Source organism: Leuresthes tenuis, unplaced genomic scaffold (genome assembly GCF_036924035.1).
Source record: "Leuresthes tenuis unplaced genomic scaffold, fLeuTen1.0.hap1 SCAF_11, whole genome shotgun sequence".
NCBI classification, from domain to species: Eukaryota; Metazoa; Chordata; class Actinopteri; order Atheriniformes; family Atherinopsidae; genus Leuresthes; species Leuresthes tenuis.
The window spans coordinates 34661326-34683878 of record NW_027325365.1 but is presented as its reverse complement, the minus strand read 5'-3'; the positions used below and the strand labels follow the sequence as shown (position 1 = coordinate 34683878).

The 22553-nt window shown below is 40.0% G+C and overlaps 1 protein-coding gene across 1 annotated transcript; it reads left to right on the top strand.

Moving 5' to 3' along the window:
* The first annotated feature begins 296 nt into the window (after window positions 1–296).
* On the top strand, window positions 297–21910 carry hspa9 (heat shock protein 9). The gene is made up of 16 exons (XM_072396286.1): window positions 297–617; window positions 1190–1248; window positions 1582–1669; window positions 1746–1927; window positions 4189–4313; window positions 4401–4474; window positions 4631–4737; window positions 4889–5051; window positions 5146–5238; window positions 6384–6593; window positions 8709–8936; window positions 9036–9258; window positions 10414–10508; window positions 10680–10772; window positions 20674–20814; window positions 21007–21910. The coding sequence occupies exons 1-16, from the start codon at window positions 540–542 to the stop codon at window positions 21076–21078; spliced, it is 2031 nt and encodes a 676-aa protein (XP_072252387.1). The 5' UTR covers window positions 297–539; the 3' UTR covers window positions 21079–21910.
* The last annotated feature ends 643 nt before the right edge of the window (window positions 21911–22553 follow it).

The following is a 22553-nucleotide window of genomic DNA, read 5'->3' as shown; positions in this document are numbered from 1 at the left end:
GTAACACACGTGAAACTCCGCATACCCGTTGTTACATCATGACCTTCATATGCCCAATTATGCGTGTCTGCCCTATACTGGCCATAATCACCACAAAGCAGAAATGCGTACCAAGGTATTTATACTTTACATCAGATATAAGAATTATTTTTGACAATGAATAATATACTTACAAACTACTTATTTGTCATTCATAAACAGCTCTATAATATTTTCTTATTAAGAAAAAATATTCAGGCAATAAATGAACGACCCAAAATGGGGCCCTTCAACGATGCGTGGTGTGACATGTGTTGGATAATTCCAGAAGAAGGTCCGCAGTTCCTTTGCTGTAGCAATTCTAAGACAAGTTGTCGTTTCGGACCGGAGCTCTGGAGTTAGTTGTCTGTGCTTACCGTTTGGAAATCTATAGACGTTCGGAGAGGACATTTTTTTAGCTTTTCGTCGCTGGCCATCACATCTGAAGTTGTTCTTAAAAATCAAATACTGGAAACATTTTGTTTTCGAATTTATTTACCTTGTAAGCTGAATTGTAAAAAATGTTAAGTGTGGCTAGAAGTGTGTCAAGGGCATTGCCATTAAACTACTCAAGAAATGTGTCGTCTTTGATAAAGCAGGTAAGCGTCAGCTACTCATAATGAAGAGCTTTATTGTTATATATTGTTAAATTGTTAGCTTAGCATGCTAATAGCCTTAGCTATAGGCCGTCTCAGCTTCTTTATTGGCAAACGTTTGCCAAAAATGTTTTGTTGGTGTCATTGGTTAAATAGCTGCGCGTAGTATTTGTTAAATTAACGACATACAGAGCAGTGTTATAGAACATATCGTTACTCACTCTAGTCGCTACATAATAATGAGTTTGTTGCGTTTAATTCTGTTACAGCTTTGTGGATAACTGTCATCATTAGATAAGTGTGGCTTTGTGTTGGACACTTTTTTTTTTGTACCCATCCCCTGAAATATAGTTAGTATACCTGCTATGAGAACGAGGTATGCTGGTTTCAAGGGTATAGTAATTCAGTATGTGCCTGACCTTCAGTGAGGTCTCCTCACTTCCTTTAATTACCTATTTTTCACATAGGGCTCCAAATTTGAGTTATAACAGTCACAATTCGAGATCAAACACTGATATTGCTGTATCACAGCATGTGAACATATACAAAAGCTGATATTTTTGTGACATTTACAGGCATGTTGGAGTGGCTTCCAACCAGATGCTCTCAGGACCCTCTACAGAAGGGACTATGCGTGAGTATCAACATTGAAATAGCTCAACACAGGTGTATCCCTTTGTGTTTAAAGAAGTGAAGGGTGAAAAGTTAGAAGTTAAAGAAATATATATAATATATACTAAAGTAATTTCCAGATAATAAATAAATGGATAACAAATGAGAAATGAGTAAACACAGCAGGTATGTTCTATAAATGACTATAAATGCAAAAATTCTGATGGGCTGAAAATGTAGCAAAGGAAAATCTTACAATTTGGGTGTGTGTTCACAATCATTTTAAGGGATATTTAAATGTACAAAAGAGACAGCTCTAGCTGGCATTTTTGTAAAAAGTGTAATTCCGTTGCAGGTCTGAAGCCATTAAGGGTGCAGTCATTGGCATTGATCTGGGAACCACCAACTCATGTGTTGCAGTCATGGAGGGAAAACAGGCCAAGGTGGGTAAAAGCAGAGATATCACCAACCCTATATATATATAAAAATAAAACTGAAGGTTTTGTTGATGCTTTTCAGGTACTGGAGAATGCTGAGGGAGCTCGGACAACCCCTTCAGTAATCGCTTTCACAGCAGATGGGGAACGTTTGGTGGGCATGCCTGCTAAACGGCAGGCTGTCACCAACCCTCAGAACACACTATACGCCACCAAGAGACTCATCGGACGACGCTATGATGACCCAGAGGTCCAAAAAGACCTGTGAGTGATTTTATGCCTCCCTTAAAACATTCTTCATTCATAAGCTGTCAATTTTGTCACCAATACGATTTTAGCATAATTATTTAGTATGTTGATCTGTAAACATGTTGGAGGGGGTAGGAACATCCTCTTTCAGTCAGGATTAGGTTTCATCACAGATACTGTGTATCAATGATGATGATGATGAAAAGAATCCAGAATGGTGCTGCCCTAGAGGCAGGAAGCCCGCTCTAAGGACAGGGGACAAGTCTATCATATAGATCAGGAACAAAATGGAGAAAAAGATGAAAATGGAATTTTAACCATTTCTTCCCTTGATCATCAATGGAAGTGTGAGATCACTGAAAGATGAAATTGACAAGCTTGGACCCCTGCTTAAGACACAGCAGGAAGATGAGCAAGAGACATGGCTGCATGAAGAATACTCAACATCTCTCTACTCGGCTTTAAAAATATATAGTCAGACAGAGACTGCAGACAAAGGTAATGGTGAAGAAGGAGGATTACAGTGCTTGTTAACAACAGATGCTTTAATCCTGGACATTTCAATAAAACAGAGCACCTCTGCACCTCAGATGTTGAACTGTTGGCTATGCTTTCATGTGCATGTTGTCTCTGCTGAGAGAGTTCACCTGCGTTGCCGGCCAACACTGCAGGTGAACTCATCAGCGAAGTTGTCAAGCTGCAAAAACAACACCCCAACCATCTGATGGCAACATCTGAAGATTTCTACCACACCTTCCTTCCCGCCACACTTTACTTTCTACACGTTTGTCAGCTGATTTTTGGTTTAATTTTGTTATGTGTTGATAGATAAAGCACATCTTTAATTATAATTAATACTGCAGCGATATAATTTACCTTCGTGGTATTATTGAACTGAACTGAATTGGAAAAAAATGTATCGGTTCCTTTCTAGCTGTTAAAAAATATATTAACCGTTTTTTTTTTTTTCAAATTTATTTATTTTGTTTAATGTATTTAAGGATGGTTATCTTTTTTCTTGACAAAAATAGTTTTAATGAGAAGTATGATTGATTTGGTGAATTGATTATTTAACACAATTATTCAGTGATACAACATTGGTTAGTCCTTTTATTGAAATATATTTTTTCAACATCAGTTTTTCTTCAACTTAAAATAGGGTCAAATATAACTGTAAAGGTTAAAAGAAAATAAAAAAACAAGTACAGTAATCTTCAGGAGTGTACAGCGTAATGCCATAGAGGAAACGCATCAGCACTGAGCTCAGAGAAACAATCGTTGTCCATCAAGTTGGTGAAGGATTGTAAGGTGTTTCCCAAACAACTTGGTGTCTATCATTTCAAAGTGAGAAAGTTAATTTTTTATTTTTTTGTCAGGTGGAAAACATTGAAGTCGGCAGCCAGTCATCCCAGCAAGTTCACTTGTCAGATAAAACTGCACAAATGCGGTTTGTTTGGAAGTTTAGAAAGCCTGTCAGACAGTACAACTATATTTTTCAAGCATCAGTGTAAACAGTGAGACTTTTGATAAGTGTCCTTTGGAGGAAGAGACCAAAGTTGAGATGTTCTGCCATTGTGCAAAGCGCCATGTTTTGGCAAAAAGCAATTGCACTGTACCAGCACAAGTGCCTTACATCAATGATGATTTTGGGCTTGCTTTCCTGCCACTGGGCCTGTGCACCGTGTAGTCATTGAACCGACAGTCATCTCTTCTGTATGCCACAGTTTTTTGGACTCAAACACCGGGCCATCTGACTGACAGCCAAACCTTGGTTGAAACTGGTTCATCTTGCACAACTTGATCCCAAGCGCAACAAAAAACAGAAACCAGAATGGCTGAAATAGGAAAGGATCAAGGTGGCCCAGCCAAGTTCTGGACTTGGTTGAAATGCTGTGGCAAGACCTTAACAGAGCTATGCATACACAAAAGCCTGCAAATCTGTATGAAATGCAGCAGCATTGCAAAGATGAGTGGGAAGAAACCCCCTCTAATAATGTGAGAGCCTGAACATTTTAAAGAATATAGTCATTCCAGTCATTAATACTACAGCTGATTCTTTTTAATCATATGGTAGTTTTACATTTCACGCACTGACTCACCTTTTAGTAAATTTTTGTTAACGTAAATTATAGCATTTGTCTGCTCTGAATGATGTAATGATGCAGAAAACCTTAGAATTGAAAGAAAAAAATATTTTTGTTTTACCTGGTTTCAATTTTACACTGGAGGCCTTGAGTGCAATGATCTTTTAACATCAAGTTTCTTGTCATCAACAGGAAGAATGTCCCCTATAAGATTGTGCGCGCATCTAATGGTGACGCTTGGGTTGAGGCTCATGGGAAAATGTACTCACCCAGTCAAGCTGGAGCCTTTGTCCTCATTAAGATGAAGGAGACTGCAGGTTTTGACTGAATTTGGAGTCAAAATTATATTCTAAATCTAAATGTGAGTATTGGTTTGGAATTTTTTGTTTGTATGTGTGTTGTAGAAAACTACCTGGGAGCCAAAGTGAAGAACGCTGTGATCACTGTTCCAGCCTACTTCAATGATTCACAGAGACAGGTAAATGCACTCACATGTTTATGTAGGTAATGTGTATGTTTATATGTCCTTTCAAAATCACTACGTTTTTATCTCAAGGCATTTCTATGAGAGGAGACGCAACATTAGATGGCCACCTTCTCAAAACATGCACACCGATCTGTTTTTTATTCTTAGGCTACCAAAGATGCTGGTCAGATTGCTGGTTTGAATGTCTTGCGTGTGATTAATGAGCCAACAGCTGCTGCTCTGGCCTATGGTTTGGACAAAACCCAGGACAAGGTGTAAGTAGAAGAGAGCAAAAGTTAAAACTGTTGGTATTTAATGCTGTTGTCTGAAAGAAAGATTAATCATAGTCTCCCTCCAGGGAAATTACATTTTGCTCAGTTTTTGGTGGGCCTGTGTTGGTAAACTGACATTAGAATTTGTTTCCAGTATTGCTGTATATGATCTGGGTGGAGGTACGTTTGATGTCTCAGTCCTGGAGATCCAAAAGGGAGTTTTTGAGGTGAAGTCTACAAATGGTGACACCTTTCTGGGTGGAGAAGACTTTGACCAGCACCTTCTCCGACACATAGTGAAGGAATTTAAGAGGGAGGTTGGTATTTTTTATAGGTTCTCCTCAGACTTTTTTGTTTAAAGACCTGAATGTTAATTGTTTTCATTCATGCTGTCTTTTCTGTTGTTGTCAGACTGGTGTAGACCTATTGAAGGACAACATGGCTCTTCAGAGAGTTCGAGAGGCAGCTGAAAAGGCCAAGTGTGAGCTGTCCTCATCCCTGCAGGTACACTGGAAGCTTTTATCCCTACTGAAAATATCTGTAAAGCAAATTTACTCTAGTCAGATTTCTTCCCTGTCTGTCAACCTGTGTAAAGATCCTCAAGTCTGGCTCTTAGTCAGCTGTCCAGACTTTGTGTGCCTGGCTTCTTGTTTGGGCCTTTATTCAGCAAGCTGACAATAGGCCACCTGGCAAGTCTGGATCACCTGTTTCTCTTGTATTTTCAGTGTACAATGTACCATCAGATATTGTTGAGCTCAATCAAGAAGGGGGGGGGGGGGGAGAGCAGCGCTGATGACAAAAAGTGAACAACTTACTTGCACAGTCTCTTCGCAGTTGTCATCTTCATATCTATCAAAAGGTGTAACACTTTTTAGCAAAAACATGGCCATGTGGAGTGAAGACCATATGATAATGATACAAGAGTGTTGTAACAGCCTGATTGCCCACCGTTAAGCATGCCACTGCATATATATCTTTTTTCCATTGAGCTTACATCTACGCCCCTCCTGGTCCCAACTCTTAGATTTAGCACTTCAACTACTGTTCAGCCCAGTACTCCCTTTCTTGTGACCCTAGCTGTCACTGTGGACAAGCCCCGTAAGGAAGCAGACACAATTATCCTCCGGAACGCAAAACACAACCTCCTCGGCCAGTAGTAAGTGTGCAGGTAGTTTAAGTTTGTGTCAGGATGCTCAGCTGGGAGAAATAAATGACCAGATCAGAAATGAATCCAGGAGTGGATTTTCTCATTTGTTTCTTTCCTCCTTATGAATGAACTGAAGTCCATAGAGTGAACTGAAATATATGGGATTTGAGTTGTACCTTCTGAATTGAAGGGTTGTTTTTGGTATGTTTTTTGTTGTATGGGTGTTTGAAAATGTTTTTTTTACTAACAGGAACAAACATATTACATATTACATGGCAACATACACAGAATTCCCAACGACAACAGCTTGTGAGATCCTCTTATACTTCCTGATATCATTCTGTGCGTAAAACAATCTGTCCCACAGCACTGTCTGAGATCTTGACAGAACATTCTGAATAATATGTCGTGTGAGTAGTGGCAAGGCCCTGCTCCCTTACGGAGTTCCTGCTTACAGGGCACGATGAAAGTGACCAGCATTTGTGTGCCCCCCCCCCCCCAGACTGACATCAACCTCCCCTACCTGACCATGGATGCTTCTGGTCCCAAACATCTCAACATGAAGCTGACTCGTGCCCAGTTTGAGGGCATTGTAGCTGACCTGATCCGTCGCACTGTGGCACCTTGTCAGAAAGCTATGCAAGACGCTGAGGTGTCCAAGGGAGACATAGGAGAGGTGCTGCTCGTGGGAGGCATGACCCGCATGCCAAAGGTATGCATCACACCAAACATATTTTCACTTCCCTGCGTCTTGAGGTTTTCTCTGAACTATATGCATTGATGTAATTTGTTGTCATTCTCTTGTTGGTGGTAATCTTTATGAGCTGCATCAAGTCTTTCAAAATTTGTTTTTAACAAAATTGTTATTTTATTTAACTATTTTAAGTGTTTTTATTATATTTATATATTTATATATAAATATATTTATATTTATGTCACTGTTCTTTCTTCAAATATTTGATATGGATAAATATGAATTATTAAGTATAATTAATATTTGGAAGAATCTGCTGCTACAACAACAGGAGAAAACTTGGTCTTTCAGCTGATATAGCATCACCTGTACCTCTTCACTTCCATATCAACAACACAGAGCTACCTATCAAAGCTGGCTGGGATTAGCATGTTGTGCTTTGTGTTGTTTTGGTGTGCAAAAACGTGTCAGTTAGTTTGTGGTGCCAGCTGTTGGGAAGTACGGTAACTCAAGTCTTGATATCTTGTATACTTTTTCAAGCAGTGACTAATATGCTTTTGTTCTGCATTGTGTCATGTGTGAAAGTGTAGAGATGGCTGGTTAGGGATTTAAAGTAAGTATACCTCAACCTACAAGGGTGGTAGTTGTAGTGGCAAAATTGGCCCATCTTGTTTTTTTTTATTAATGGTATATTTTGAGGCATCGAATACTGTACGTTTGAAAATCTACCCAAAGAAACCCTCTTAACATGTATCATGTGGCTTACTACTCTGGAACGAAGGCTTGGCGTGTGTAAGGACTCAACAATGTTGGGTTAACACACCTCTTTTGACGTACAGTTTTTTCCAGACTATAAGTCGTTCTGGAGTACAAGTCGAATCAGTCAAAAAATGTGTCATGAAGAGGAAAAAAACACAAGTTGCACTTATTTAGAAATGACCCAAAAACCAAGACCAAGAACAGACCTCATCCATGTTGATAATATGATCTGGTGACACGTTGTGTTCAGTTACATGCTTTATAATAAACTCACGCAAACTGTCGACCCTGGCTTGGAAGTCTGCTGGCAGTTTCTGACACACTGTTGTCTGTGCTCTGATAGAGAGGCGGTGGCGTCACAGCGGTAACACCAAGAAGGCCCGCCTGAAAAGTAATTTATATCCTTGGCAAGTAACAGGGCATGGAGACGTAACTGCACCATTGACAAGCCTGTCCCAGCAGTACATTGTTCAAGCACCCACCTGTGGACTCGTTCATTCAGCACTGGCCATCTTGCTTTCAGCCCGCGATTAGCTTTCTTTGTTAGCATATAGTTGTCACAAGAGTGTCCTCTCACGGCTGTAGATGGCAATGTTTACTCCTTGATTCACGTCAGTCGGTATGAATTTTACATTTAAAAACATGTTAAATTATATATATTTTGATATACATGTCGCAGGACCAGCCAAACTATGAAAAAAAGTCTGACTTGTACTCCAGAAAATATGGTATGTAAATTATGAGGAGGACAGTGGTGAGTTAACAAGTTTGTTGTTTGTTTGTTTTTTTTTCCCCATCTATAAGTGGCACCAATATGCTAAATTGCTAAATTGCTAATGAGCCCCCTCAAAAACATTTTTGCTGGACTTTCCTGCATTAGAAGTGATACAACCATCCATCCATCCATCCATCATCTACCGCTTATCCGGGGGTCAGGTCGCGGGGGCAGCAGCTTTAACAGAGAAACCCAGACGTCCCTGTCTTCTGTCTGACAGAAGTGATACATTGGTGGAATTTTGTGAAATTATGTGATACCACAATCCCCCGTCAGTACCTGCTTGATAACAAAAATGACTAAACAGATTGAAACAGCGCAGTGTGTCAATTAAGATTTGGTAAAATCAAGTATCATTAAAGGGTGGATAATCTATCTAATAATGGAACATTTCTTTTTACTGTTCAGCACAATTGACTAGCATCGGGCAGAAATTTTAAATGCTTAAAATGCTTCTAACCAAGTCGTAATTTGGGAATAGTATTACAAATGCATCTATCCATTATGGGCTTTTATCAGACCATCAGCAGAACTTTAGTAATTTGTATTAAACTGACCTTCATACATGAATTTACAAGTGAGTAACATTGTCTCTGCAGGTTCAACAGACAGTCCAAGACTTGTTTGGCCGTGCTCCCAGCAAGTCTGTCAACCCTGATGAGGCTGTTGCAATAGGAGCAGCCATCCAGGGTGGCGTCCTGGCTGGTGACGTCACCGACGTGCTTCTCTTGGATGTGACTCCACTGTCTCTGGGTATCGAGACTCTTGGAGGCGTTTTCACTAAACTCATCAACAGGAACACCACCATTCCCACCAAGAAGAGCCAGGTACTTAAAGCAGCATCTCATCTGTTGACTTTGGTACCATAAAGGTCTAATATACGTACATCAAGAACCATAGCACGACTTTGTTTTGATTCCATCCAGGTGTTTTCCACAGCAGCTGATGGACAGACACAGGTGGAGATCAAGGTATGCCAAGGCGAGAGAGAGATGGCAGCAGACAACAAGGTGCTGGGTCAGTTCACTCTGGTGGGAATCCCACCTGCCCCTCGTGGAGTCCCTCAGGTCGAGGTCACCTTTGACATTGACGCCAATGGCATTGTCCATGTGTCTGCCAAGGACAAGGGTACAGGCCGTGAACAGCAGAGTGAGTATCAGCCATCATCTCAACATACACTGCCCATCCAAAAAAAAAAAAGTCACCACCTGGATTTAACTAAGCAAATAGTCATCCATGCAATAATTGTCTAATAGGAGGCTCTTGCACTATATTTCAGCTGGCAACAAGTTTATTTAACCCTAACTGATACAGTGAGTAGCTTCTCATTTCTTTCTGTCATGACCCGGCTCGAAGGAGATGACAAAAACGGGAGAGATGCAGTGCAAAGCCAATAGAAAAAATGTATTTATTTACCCATCATTCTTAGTGCCTACCGTACAAGCCTGTGGGGGCAGAACTATGATCCGGGGTTGCTGCAGTTGGTCAGGTTTCGGCTCAGCACCGTTATGTGCCCAAATTATGAGGTCAGCTGACTACCTGAATAGATTGAATGATCAGGTTGTTCCATCAGTGTATTTTTTTTTCTTCCCTGATGGCACAGGCATATTCCAAGATGACAATGCCAGGATTCATTAGGCTCAGATTGTAAAAGAGTGGTTCAGGGAGCATGAAACATGATTTTCACACATGGACTGGCTACCACGAAGTCCAGATCTTGACCCCACATTGAGAATCGTTTGGATGTGCTGGAGAAGACTTTGTGCTGCGGTCCGACTCTTGACGGAAGTAAATGTTGTGACATTGCAGAAGTTTATCGAAACAATGCCACAGTGAATGCGTGCCGTGATCAAAGCTAAAGGAGGTTCAACGAAATATTAGTGTATATCTTTTTTTTTTTTGGAACGGACCATGCATAATACATGTAGTCTGAGAACTCATACCTGCAGGCAAGAGGCTATAATTATTTTCATATCTCTGATTACTTATGGTAATTTGTCTTCAACAATTCTTGACAATTGCTGATCACATATCAGACTAATTAGATTGTTTGGTTTATTCTTCATATGTAATCCAGTAGGCCTCAGTAAGAGGCAATAAATTCATCAAGCCATGTTGTATCTAACTACTGAGGACTAAACTAGTCCATTTGACTGTACAAAACAAACTCAAAATGTATTAAATGAAGGTACTACTATGAAAATACCGTGAATCAGTACATTTTGATTGGATAGAAATGTCAGACTTGACAGGAAATGACTACTGAGTGAGTATTTAAAATTAGTTTGCATGTCTTTTTCACAGTTGTGATCCAGTCATCAGGAGGTCTTGGTAAAGATGACATTGAGAACATGATCAAGAATGCTGAGAAGTATGCAGAGGAGGACAAGAGGAGAAAGGTAAGACTGAATTTACAGAAGTTCTTGCCTTTGAAGTTTACTTGAATTTTCATAATGAATGACTATACCTGCAAAGTTTCTACAAATGTTGGTAACTGCAGATGTATTTGTTTTGGTTCATTCTTCATCACATCTTTGTAAATGTCACCAACTCTGTTTTTGCTGCTTTAGGAACGTGTAGAGGCGGTCAACACGGCTGAGGGCATCATCCATGACACAGAATCAAAGATGGAGGAGTTCAAGGATCAGCTTCCTGCTGATGAGGTATTGCTGCAAATTCTTTTTCTTTAATTTGCTCAGCTGAATGTTAAGTTGTTAAAAAAAAAGCATTTTGAATTATTGCATAGAGGAGAAATTCAAATAGATACTCCTTAACAGATATGTTTTCAGCATCTTGTTTGATGCTTCAAGTGTTGAAAGTGGTACAAGATTATTTTGTAAATTCTTGATATGCAGATTTTTCTTTTTACAACAACGCTACAGACCTTAAGAAGATGTGCTTCTGACACTTTTTGACGTACATTGGCATTCATTATGCACATTCCTGAAACTGCCCTGGAATTCCGGGTGGTGGGGGGCGTGATACAGCAGTTCACACGATTGGTTTTCTGCCCAGCACCTTACCATTTTTCTATACAGTAACAAAAAGTTGTAAAAATAACAAAAGTTTGGGCAGGGCAAAAAATTATGGTAGATAGGAACAAAGAGAATGAAGGCAATGCTATTGGGAGAAGCGGGGAAAATTATAGTGTACAAGCAAGACAGAGGACAAATTATGTCAAATTCGATTTTACTGCTAAAGAAAGCTCAGATACTCTATTAGCTGTATCAGATTAGCTTTCTTGTTTAGTTTTGACTGCATGTGGTGCATATGCATACACAATAGATAGAGCCTTCCCTCCTGCGACTTGCAGCCAGAGTGAGGCAACCCTTTCGCACACTGGGGAGAACTTCAACACCAAGGTGCTCAACCTGGAGAATAGTGTCCCTACTCCTGCTCGATGCCTCTCCTGATGGGCAACTCCAGAGTTGGAGAGACTCTAGCCCCTCTCCGGGACTTTGGTTCCAGAGCCCACACTGTGTGTGGAGGTAAGCCCAACTATATTTAGTTGGTACCGCTCCACCTCACGCACCAGCTCAAGGGTCTTTCCTCGCCAGTGCCATTTCCCAAGAGCCAGTTTACGATGCCAGGAATTGGCACGTATAGGCCCCCACCTTTTCCTGACGCCTGGCTCACAAAGCACCTGACCTCAAATTTTCTACCCTGAGTGGTGGGTCCATGTTGCTTCCTGTTTCTTCTTTGGGCTGAGCCCAACACTTTTTTTTTTTTTCTGGTTTCTTGATATAGGAAGTGAGAAACATCTGGCCCATTTATCCAGTTCCACATGCAGGCTGCAAGATGATCTCCTTGCATTGCGGATGTTTGTCTTGACAGTTAGACTTTATAAGTGATATCTGGTAGCTTAAAATAGTGATAGTTTAAAGCAGCAAATCTCATTGTGAAAAGTATTTATTACCTTGTTCATGGTTTAGAAGTCCCTCTCATAGTTTACACTGCTGACTGGGACTTACCTGGCAATAGAAGCCAGCAGGCTCATAGTTGGGTACAAGACACCAAACTCCTCATGATAGTTTTGTGAAAATGTGACATTTTTACGTTACCTTGAGTGGACCAGAACCACCTGCTCCTTGAAAGAGGCACATTCTTCAAGGTCTGTGCCAAAATCGACAAGGACACAAAACTTTTCTTCCAGTGTCTTCAGTTTTGTCCGTACAGTGTTGTTACAGAGTATAGCTGCTTGTGGATCGAGTATCCCAAATGTAGCCATGACTCCAACCTCACAGAAATGTCTCTCAAGATGGACAATGAGGCCATCCAAATATGGATCCATTTCTGGATTAAACGCATGAAAAGTGTCGGTAAGCTATTAATACTACTAAAACTAAATTGAGTATGCATCTATAAAGTCAGCCAAAAGCCACATAATCATACCTGTAGTTGAAATCTTTGCCAGTACTCTTGTCATCATCCCCTTGTTGTCCTTTCTCCTGTTCAGCAGAGATGCAGAATCCCCCGAAGTCTTGTATCCATCCAAATTTTTGGTCAACTTAAGTGTGAGCCAGGTTGATCACCACCAGAATATTTTATGCCTTATATTATTTACGAGGGTAAAAGGGACCTGGGACATTTGGCATATTGACTCGTGAAAAGTGATAGGTGGCAAGGAATGAATACAGTCCCTTAGCAGTAGGACATTTGTGGGCCTCTACTTTCTCTGCCATTTATGTTTGCTTTAGGATGCTTCATGTTGGGAGAGCCATTGTGTGTCCTTCACTTGCTAGTCAATGACAGAAAAAACTGCTAGTTTAAAAAAGAATTGTTATAAATGTATGTAAAATATTCATGTTATATTCACATTAATTTTAGACATAACTAGTGCCCTATAATTTCCGCAATTGCGGAATTGGAATCGGAATCAATTTTTTTTTTTTATTGTGGAATTTGACTGAAATGTGACCGCTGGGGTAGGCTCCAGCCCCCCCACTACCCGACCGACGGATTAAGCGGGTATAGAAAATGGATGGATGACTGAAATGCTGTTTTCGTGTGGGAGAGGAACATATGTCTGGAGAAAACTGCACAGAGGGAAGAGGGTGGCACAACAAGCCCCTTCAAAACAATGTAAGCATAGCGAAGCGGCTGCTCATGGCTCTGTCTTTGTCGTCGAAAAAACTCGACACGAACCCTTCGATACAGAGCTGAGCAGTACCCAAATTACTTTTGTGACAGGTGAACTGTTCTGCAAATTTTGCCAGCACTCAATTGACAAGGTAGCCTACTAACTCACAAGGACTAGCTAGTCCTACAAGTAACTTGTTTAAGTTAAATTTGAAGGAGTTTAAAATGTTTGGTTGTTGTTTTATGACAAGCCAACTAAAGTTTCATTACTTGCTGGTTGTTTTTGATGCACTTTTGATGTATTGAGGTTTTTTTTGTTTTTTTTCACCTCAATAAATTTAAGTTAATTTCTTTAATTTGTGTACATTTTAAGTAATTTACATTAAAAACACACTGCTTTTGGTAGTAAAATGAGAAAAAAATAGGATTCCCAAAAATTAAAATGGAATTTGGGAAAAAATCAAATGGAATTTATAGGGCCCTAAATAACTTACTTCACTTTCATCTCACACACCAAAAAACCTCTGCAGTGCCTTTCAGAGAAGCAGAACAGTTTGCACCGTTTCTGAAGTACGGGTGCAGCTGTTTCAAGGGGTCTCTGAATGTAGCCGTGTAAGGACTCTCTTCAGATGCATCCTTACAGGCTAGAGCTAGCGTACGTGCAGTACAGTGGACACTTTGGAGCCATTGCCATTCTTCTGGTGGCTGCTTTGCAACTCTATTTTGTCTTCCTGTTGAATATATTTGTTTATTAATTTAACAAGAAACAAAATATTCAAAACAGTTTAATTGTGTACACAAAACAAAGGACACTTGTCATTACAGCAGCACCATCGGTTCTAAGGCCAAAGATTTAATGTGTGAGGATGCGCTTTGTGTGAATAATGTTCTTTAGTGCTGCCACTATTGAATCTGCTTTCCTGTCAGTCAGGCAAATCAGATCCAGAAATTGGTAGAACACCTTCACCTTGTTGTCCAAGTATCAATGTCCATAGGTGAGGAGGGGAAACTTCTCCCTGCTGACATTTCCCCAAAAGTTACTGTCCTGTGATCTTACTTTCAACTCAATGTAATTTTGCAAATCAACCATCTCCATGTCAACACTACTAGGCAGAGCAAATACCTGCAGAAATTTGGCTGCTACCTGTTCCACATCAATGGTCAGGAATGGGTCTAAGACTAATGCAGCAACATCTTCCATGACATCTAATTCACCAAAATGCCTACTGAACTCCGGTGCCACTTTTGTCCAGGTGAACACAGTACTGCTCAGGGTGAAAAGCCTCCTTGTCACCGATGGCCTGTGACATTTTCTCCAGGTTGGGAAAATATGTCAGCCTCCCGTTTTTCAGCTTTCTGTTCCAGACACCGAGCTTGGCCTTGAACGCATTCACTGCGCTTTTCATGTGTGTCATGTGTCGGTCTTTTCCCTGGAGCTCGTTGTTCAGTGCGTTCAGTTTTGGTGTCAGGTCTGTCAGAAACCGCAGGTCCAACAGCCACTGATCATCTGACAGCTCCTCATGCTCCTCGTTCCTTGTCTCCAAAAAAGTCTATTTTTCGTGCAGCAAATCAACAAATCGCTGCAGCACTTTGCCGCGACTCAACCACCAGATATCAGCGTGGATGAGTACGTCTCTGTACGCGGCATCGAGCTCATCCAATAACGCCTTGAATAAGCGGTGCTGAAGCGCTTTTGCTCTAATCCAGCTGATCAGTTTGAGCACCAGAGTCATAACTTGAGAAAAGTTCACAACTTTCCCCGCCAAGGCCTGCTGGTGAATGACAGTGGTAATTCACGAAGTCAGGACAATCATGGTCATTACAGCACAGCGCAATAAATCCAGCGCCCACATCGCTGGGGCTCCCTTAGTGGTAATTGCCACCAGTTTGTGAATTGTAAATATCCTCGCCTCTAGTTCTCTCCTTTAAGTGCAAAAGAGTGAGGAGATCCTCTTTTATTGTAGAGTCTGGGAACGCCTAACAAATACAACAAGCTGAGCTGTGTCCATTACATCCAGGGATTCATCAAACTGTAGTGAAAAATATTCAGTGTGACAAGTCTTTTAGCATTTGTCGATCCACGTCCCCTGACATTTCCATGACCCTCCGCACCACTGTATTGGGCCCAAGCTGGACTCTGCAGAGCGCGGTTTTGATGTCGTCTTGGTTTTTGAAGCCGTTGGAAAACAGTGTCTGCAGTGATGGCCATTACCTCCTTGAATAAATTGCCATCTGTAAAAGGCTTCTTGTGTATAGCCAAAAGCTGACTAATACGGAATGAAGCTTCAATCGCAGCCTTATTTTGAACAGCAGGTTTTGTGAAAAGCAACTGCTGAGCCTTCAACCCCGCTTTCAGTTCAGCAACTTTCCTGGCACGGATTGTGCTCTTGGCGGGGAAACTGTCCTTGAATTTGTTGTGGTCGATGTTGTGGTGCCGTTCCAGATTTCCTCTTTTAGACAGTGCTAGAGTTTGGTGGCACAGCATACAAACACACTTGTCTTTCACCATGGTGAAAATAAATTCCTCTTCCCGTTCCTCAGGAAACTTATAGGTTTTCAACTTCTTTCTCGGAGCAGCATAGCAGGCAAGCCTATGGCTGCTCAGGAAGGCGTCATGAGTCCACACACCAAGTTTGGTATCGATACATCAATGCATTGCAGAGATATGGCCTCACTTCCTGTTTGGCGTGTTGGCGCCGAGTCTGATTGACTGCTATGGGCAAACGGAAGCGAAATAAAAAAATCCACACAATAATTTTTGTACGGCTTGGTCTAAAAATCCTATGTGTCAAGTCCCGTGGAAATCGTAACATCTTGCGTGACCTGAAATGCTTTTTGAAGGTTTTTGATCAAATTCAAAATGGTGGAAAATCCAATTGGACGGAAATTGACTTGTCTTGATACAAGGTTTCCAATGGTACCTCATTTGCAAAATTTGGCCCAACGAATCCAAAGTTATACAGCTGAATGCACTTCAAACTTTGACGTGTTGGTGGCGCTAGAGAGTTCACCGTTCAGGCATGAAAATTCTTGACCTTTGGAGCTTTGCTGCTAGGCCCCCGATAATATTATGTATATTCATTGAATCAGCATGTCAGTTGAGTCTCAACGAGGTTGTCTGCAATGATAAGATCCAGCAGGTGTCAGTACTGAGCAACGCAGTGAGACTACCGACACAGTATCAATACAGTTTCGGTAATGTGCCACAACACTTCACGAGGCCTCATCTACCCATCTCTAGCTTTCATCATAAAGGCCTGAAAGTTGTTCAGTGTCGCATGTCCATAAACTTCATTCATATGATCACCACCTGCATCTGAGTAACATTTTAATGTTTTCCTCATAGCACCATCCACTGGCAACAAGAATTCGCACGTTTTGCTTATGGACAGACCAGAACAAGTTGGTAACTTTTCCTTTAGAAAGCTGACTTTTTGCTCAAGGGTATGTCTGTGGCAGCTTGGTGAATTTCCATATCACACCATGACCACAAAAGTAATTTTAAATCATACATATTTTATCTGAACATCACCAAATTTAGAGGGTTTATTCATTCTTATGCATTGAACATTTCTATATGCACATGACCCATTAGTGTTATAGCCACGCCTATTTATGAGGAGTGCTGTATCTTATAATTTGTCATACAACTTCTGTACAGTTCACTCCTGACTCTAAATTTTGTCAGAATGTGTAACCCTTTCATGATGTGACCTTTTTAAAATTGTGCATTTTCAAAAAAGGTGTCGCGCCATGAAACAATAAGTCCTTATATCTCAAGCATACAAGCTTCATGAAACTTGTGATAAAGATGATGCCTTGAATTAACGCTTATGCAAATGTTTTGGGAATATGCCAAAATTGCACGAGTGCTCTTTGCAATATTACAGAAATTCAGCCCCGCCCCCTACTTTAACCCACACATATGAACATTGGCAATCAAACAGGAAGTTGGCCATTTTGATTTGAGTCTGATTTTAGGTGCAATTTTGGTCTTTTTTTTATTTTTATTTTTTAAGGCCTCATGTTTTAACTCGAAATTTTAAGAAAGAAAACTTTTTTCGCAGGAGAGCGTGTCTGTGGCATGGGGGCCAATTTCCATATCACACCATGACCACAAAAGTTCATTTTAAAAAAAACTATTTCCCGTCCCAAACAGAACTGTATACCTATACCCTGCCAATGCCATAGCTCCACCCACTGCCAGCAAGAAGTAAAAGCTTTTAGTTCATAACTGACAGTCCTCTCAATGATTTACCCCTCTTAGTTAAGTGTGTCAGAAAATGGTTAAGCCTTTCATAATGGCACTTTTTTTTGGAATTTAGTTTTTCCTACAATTTGCGCCAAAAGTATCCATGGCGAATTTTGACGTTTTGCTTATATCTGATGCATAGAATATCCAGTTGTCACTACTATTTACATATTTGATGGCATACCCAAAAATACTAAAGGGTGTAGCAAAATGCTTCTCAAGCGCCCTCAAAATTATTTGTAGAAATTCAGCCCCTCCCACTAAGGTCACTGATCTGGATGACATTTGGAGCACAGGTGTAACCTGTCAAGATGTACAAAATAGCCTCTTGGAGAGACATTCTAAATCCAACAGGAAATTGGATTGTTGAATTGTTTTCCAGTTTAACTTGCAATTTTGGCCTTTTTTTTTTTTTTAGGACTTACTAAACTCCTCTAACAGGTTTTTATCATATAGCTTTTTAAACTTGTCCAGTAAGAAGCGTCAACCTACTGTCATTAAAAGTTAAAAAGCTTTCCCCCTTGTCAAAGGGTGTCAGCTGGCGGCAGCTCAGATTTTAATGTGTCACCCTTTGAAAGGAAGTTGTTCATTTAGTCTTTGGCTTATTACTCTTACATTGTTTAGCACACCAACTTCAAATGTGGTCAGAAAACGGATAGTTGCCAAGTTGCATCTTGAAAACTCTTACACTTTGCAGGATGGTGTGTCCATGGAGAATTGGTGAATTTTGACCTAAAGCCTAACATGATTTGAGCTGTTTAAAATTTTGAGTCATTGGCAAAAAATAAGTCAATAATGGCACATTTTTTTATGTTTCGCCATGAAACTGGACTTTGTATAAGTGAAGAATAACCACTTCCTATCTGAAATCTAGAGTTATAGTTAACCATTTTAACAGTTTGTTGTTGTTGATTTTACTGTAGTTTATTTCATACAATTTGCTCAGGTCTTGTGTAATAAAAAAAAACATTTTTTATGGTTCCCTAATCCCATTTTAATTTATGGACCTGTGTTTTACCAATATTAAGTTTGTAACCTGATTTCTGGCCAAAATGATCCAGAACTGTCAGAAGTTTGGGAAGTGTTGAGTCTGGGTTTCTTATATATATGTGATGATGTCATCAGAAAATAATCATATTTTATGTTCTTCCTGTGCTTCTGTAATTCCTTTTAATTTTAAAAAATTCTCTAATTTCCTGGACCAGGGGCTCGATGAACAGAGCAAAGAGAGGGGCTCAGAGGGTGCCTCTATAGATTCTGTTAAGGTTCCATTGATCATAATTCTGGCAGTTGGCTCATTATAAAGAGCCTGGATACACTTGGTGAACTGACTGCTAAAACCCATCCTCTCCATGACCATGACTGAGAATAGAAAAGGCCAACTTGGTCACGTTTTTTGTCTAATTTTATCTATTAGCTGTTGGGTTTTTAATGAATCCCGTCTGGTCCTCGTCTATTAGTTCAGGTAGTAGATATTCCATTCTTTTGGAAATTATTGATGTGCTGTGAAACAATTTGTAGTCCACATTAAAAACAGAGACTGACCAATACAATTCGCAGTGTTCTTTATTTTTGCCCTCTTTTGGGATAACTGATATTAATTTTAGTGTCCAGTAAGGAGGACACTTCCTCCCTAAAGATCTTATACCGCTCATTTGGGAACCCATTGCTCCCAGGTCATTTGAGTCTTCAGTTAGCTGGTGGCTTTATCCAGCTCTTCTTTTGTTATTGGAGGGGTTAGAGCCTAGTTAGAGCCTCATTTTGGTTTCTGGCTAAGGAGAGGAGATCCAATGTCCTCTCATTATTGCTTTAGCAGTGTCCCAGACTATTGTTGGTTCAATCTCATTATCTCTCATTATCTATTATTATTATTATTATTAATGCATTCTTTGATTTCTCCCTTTATTTCTTTCACTGTTGCCATCTTGTTTAGAATTCCTAAATTCAGTCTCCATAAAGTATCTTTGTCTATTTCATCCAGGTTGGTTAGTGGTCTGATATGTCTGCTGTCCCTATAGTACATTCTTTAACCCTGTGTCTGTCTGTGATATTCATCAGAAAATAATCTATTCTGGAGTGGACTTTGAGTTGCTCAATAGTTTGTAAAATCTTTCTCTAATGGATGGTCCCCTCACTCTTCAAACACACTTGATTAGCCTCTTCAAGGTTTTTGATAAGTTGTATTTGTTTTCTATTGCTTATTGTATCCATAGTATAATGTAATCACTCAGTGATTCAATTTAGTCAAAAACAGATGTTAGAATTTTTTTTTATCTGTCTGGTGGAGCCATATACATTGATTAAGGAAACCAAAACACTATCTATCCTCCCTTTGACAATCGCATATCTGCCCTCTTGGTCAGTTTCCTCTTTGATTAATTCAGTTGTTAGAGAGAACAGAGTTAGATAGCAGTGTAATTACACCCCTCCTATTTTATCTTACATGAGCTGTCATAAGAGCCCAGCTTTTTTTAACTTTTCGTCTTCTTTTTTGGACAAATGCGTTTCTTGCAGGAATGCTACGCTTGCTTTAGCCCTTCTTAATTTTGCAAAGACCTTACTATGCTTCATGGGATTACCAAGGCCATTCACATCTAAGTATATTATTTTTACATTACGTGTCACACTCATTTACAATATTTAATTATATATTAAGAGTCCCTTTTGAACAAAGAAAACCACGTCAATCTGACAGAAAAATAATATAGAAAATACCTGGAACTCCAAAGGAGGAAAAGATATTCCTCCTTCTCCATGATCTCATTGGTGGGTCAAGGGTAAAGCCTATCGTATAGAAAGGGCCCTATGAAGGTGTTAAGTAGTGAAACTAATACCATCCTGTGTGCCCAACGCTCTCAGTATTGAGTCATGTAAAGATGAGTTTTGTATCCATCGTGTTGCTCCAAACCTTCCTGTTCACGCTGTGGGGCTCCTCTGGAACCTCCGGAGTTTCTTACTCAGTCAACTTGGTGATAAATCTTAACGCACAGTGTCAATGAAATGAACCCTTTCATGCACGATAATTTATCACGATAAATGATAATAAAAAGTCCTGACTGAGGCTTTCGTAATTTGTGCATGAAAGGGTTAAAAATACAATTTATTGTGAATCTCGCAAGCTTGTCTGTACTGAAACATGTTTGACACTACAGGAAAATGATCTGCTTTCTGCGTCTTTAAACGATATCCAGCTCTTTTCACTCTTGTTTCTTGTTTGATCTATCCAATCTCAGTGCTCCAAGCTGAAGGAGGAGATTTCAAAAGTCAGGAATTTTCTGGCCAATAAGGACTCGGAAACAGGAGAGAACATCAAACAAGCAGCCAACGATTTGCAGCAGGCGTCACTCAAACTCTTTGAAATGGCTTATAAGAAGGTGGGTAACACAGTAGTTTGGCAGCTTTGTTCTCCTGCCTTTGGTTGAAGGTACACATTCTGATAAGAACACTATCTGGATTGGAGTCTCATTTGATAACTGCTGAATGGATTGATTAAAGTTTTCTGAGTTTGTTTGAAAATGTGTCTGATGTGCAGTCTGGACTTCCTCCATGTTTCTTTGTTCCTGCAGATGGCAGCAGAGCGAGACAACAGCAGCAGCTCTAGCTCATCAGAGGGAGAGAAGAAAGAGGGCCAGCAATAGACTTGCACACTTAGTTGTCATCAAATTACAATGACAACAAAGGACTTTTGAGCTTGGAAGGTGGACGAGGCCAGGAGGGTGGCAGACCTGAGTCATTCTTACATGATATATTCTTCTGTTTTTTGGCAGTGAAATACTCATAGAAAAAAACCTATCTCAGTGTATACTTGGTGTCCCATGATATCTTGTTGTGATTTAACTTTGTCCAAACAATTTTAAAAAGCTGTTTATTTACATTATAAAGTAGCGATACAGCCCTCCATCATTTTTGTCCTTGTAATATTGTACAGTGCAAAAAATCAGTTGTTGATATCCTGTTTCCCTCGTGTGTCCTACTCAGAGGTGGACGGTTGCTCTTTAAGGACTTTATCTGATCCAACAAAGTTTAAATTTAAACACAAAAAAATTAAATGTGAGAAAATTGTGTGTGTGTGTGGGGTTAAATCAGGTAGTAGTTTATTTCTGTCGCTGGTTGTGTAAAGATGTCGAAAGCCTCGGGTAACTGGATGCTGTGACAGAACAATGGAGGATGGGGCCTTGGGTCACCCTCCACCTCGGATAGACAAATGGAGAAAGAGCTTGGATAAAAAGCATTTTTTTGGTTTGTTTTTTTTAACATTATCCCAGCTGTGGCTTTTCTCTGCCAGAGGGAATGGCAGATGATGCTCTGTGCATTGTTTTTCTAATGCTTACCTGACAGTGAGTCACTGCTCTCTAAAACAATGAAAGGCAGGCTTGAGGTAGAGTATTTTACATTAGGGGTTTATCACTGCTGTGAAATTTGAGTGTCACAATAATTATTGCAGTCTTTTCTAATAAATCTGAAACATGACTATATGGTTCAGTGAGTGTTGTTGTGTTACATTACGTAAGATACAATTTGTGTGATGATCTGTCTGGAACTTGGAGTGAAAAGGTAGAGACTGATCTTTGATGGCTTGAAGCAGGAACAACCCTTGATCCAATTTGTGCTCCTCTGACTTGTTTTAATTAGGACCGTGCATGATTGTAAGAGTCCATGTGCAAAAATGTTGGCCTCTATATCATGTCTGATTTCCAGTGCTAAGGCCTAGTCACTGTGGTTTTCAGGATGAAGCTCAGATTTCTGGGAGAAGATCGTTTAAGATTCTTTAATCTGTGTGGTTATTGGTGTATCAATTAGTAATGAGTCTCGCAGGAGCATTCTTCTCCATTGTTATCCGAGGTTTATGGAGGTTAGTTGTTTTACCACGAGTAGAATAAATAAATGTTTAATCTACTTTTCCCGCATTTGGGGGGACAGACTGGGCCAGATCGTAGAAGTTGCAAGTACTGGATGAAACGTGAAAAATACTTGCTGATATTTAGATTATGAAAAGTACCACAAATATTTCCACAACTGGTGGTGATGATAACAGAAAATTAAATCCACTTTGATTACATATGAACAAGTGTGGAGTTTAAGCCTTTGACTTAAGCTTGATCAGTTTTCAGCT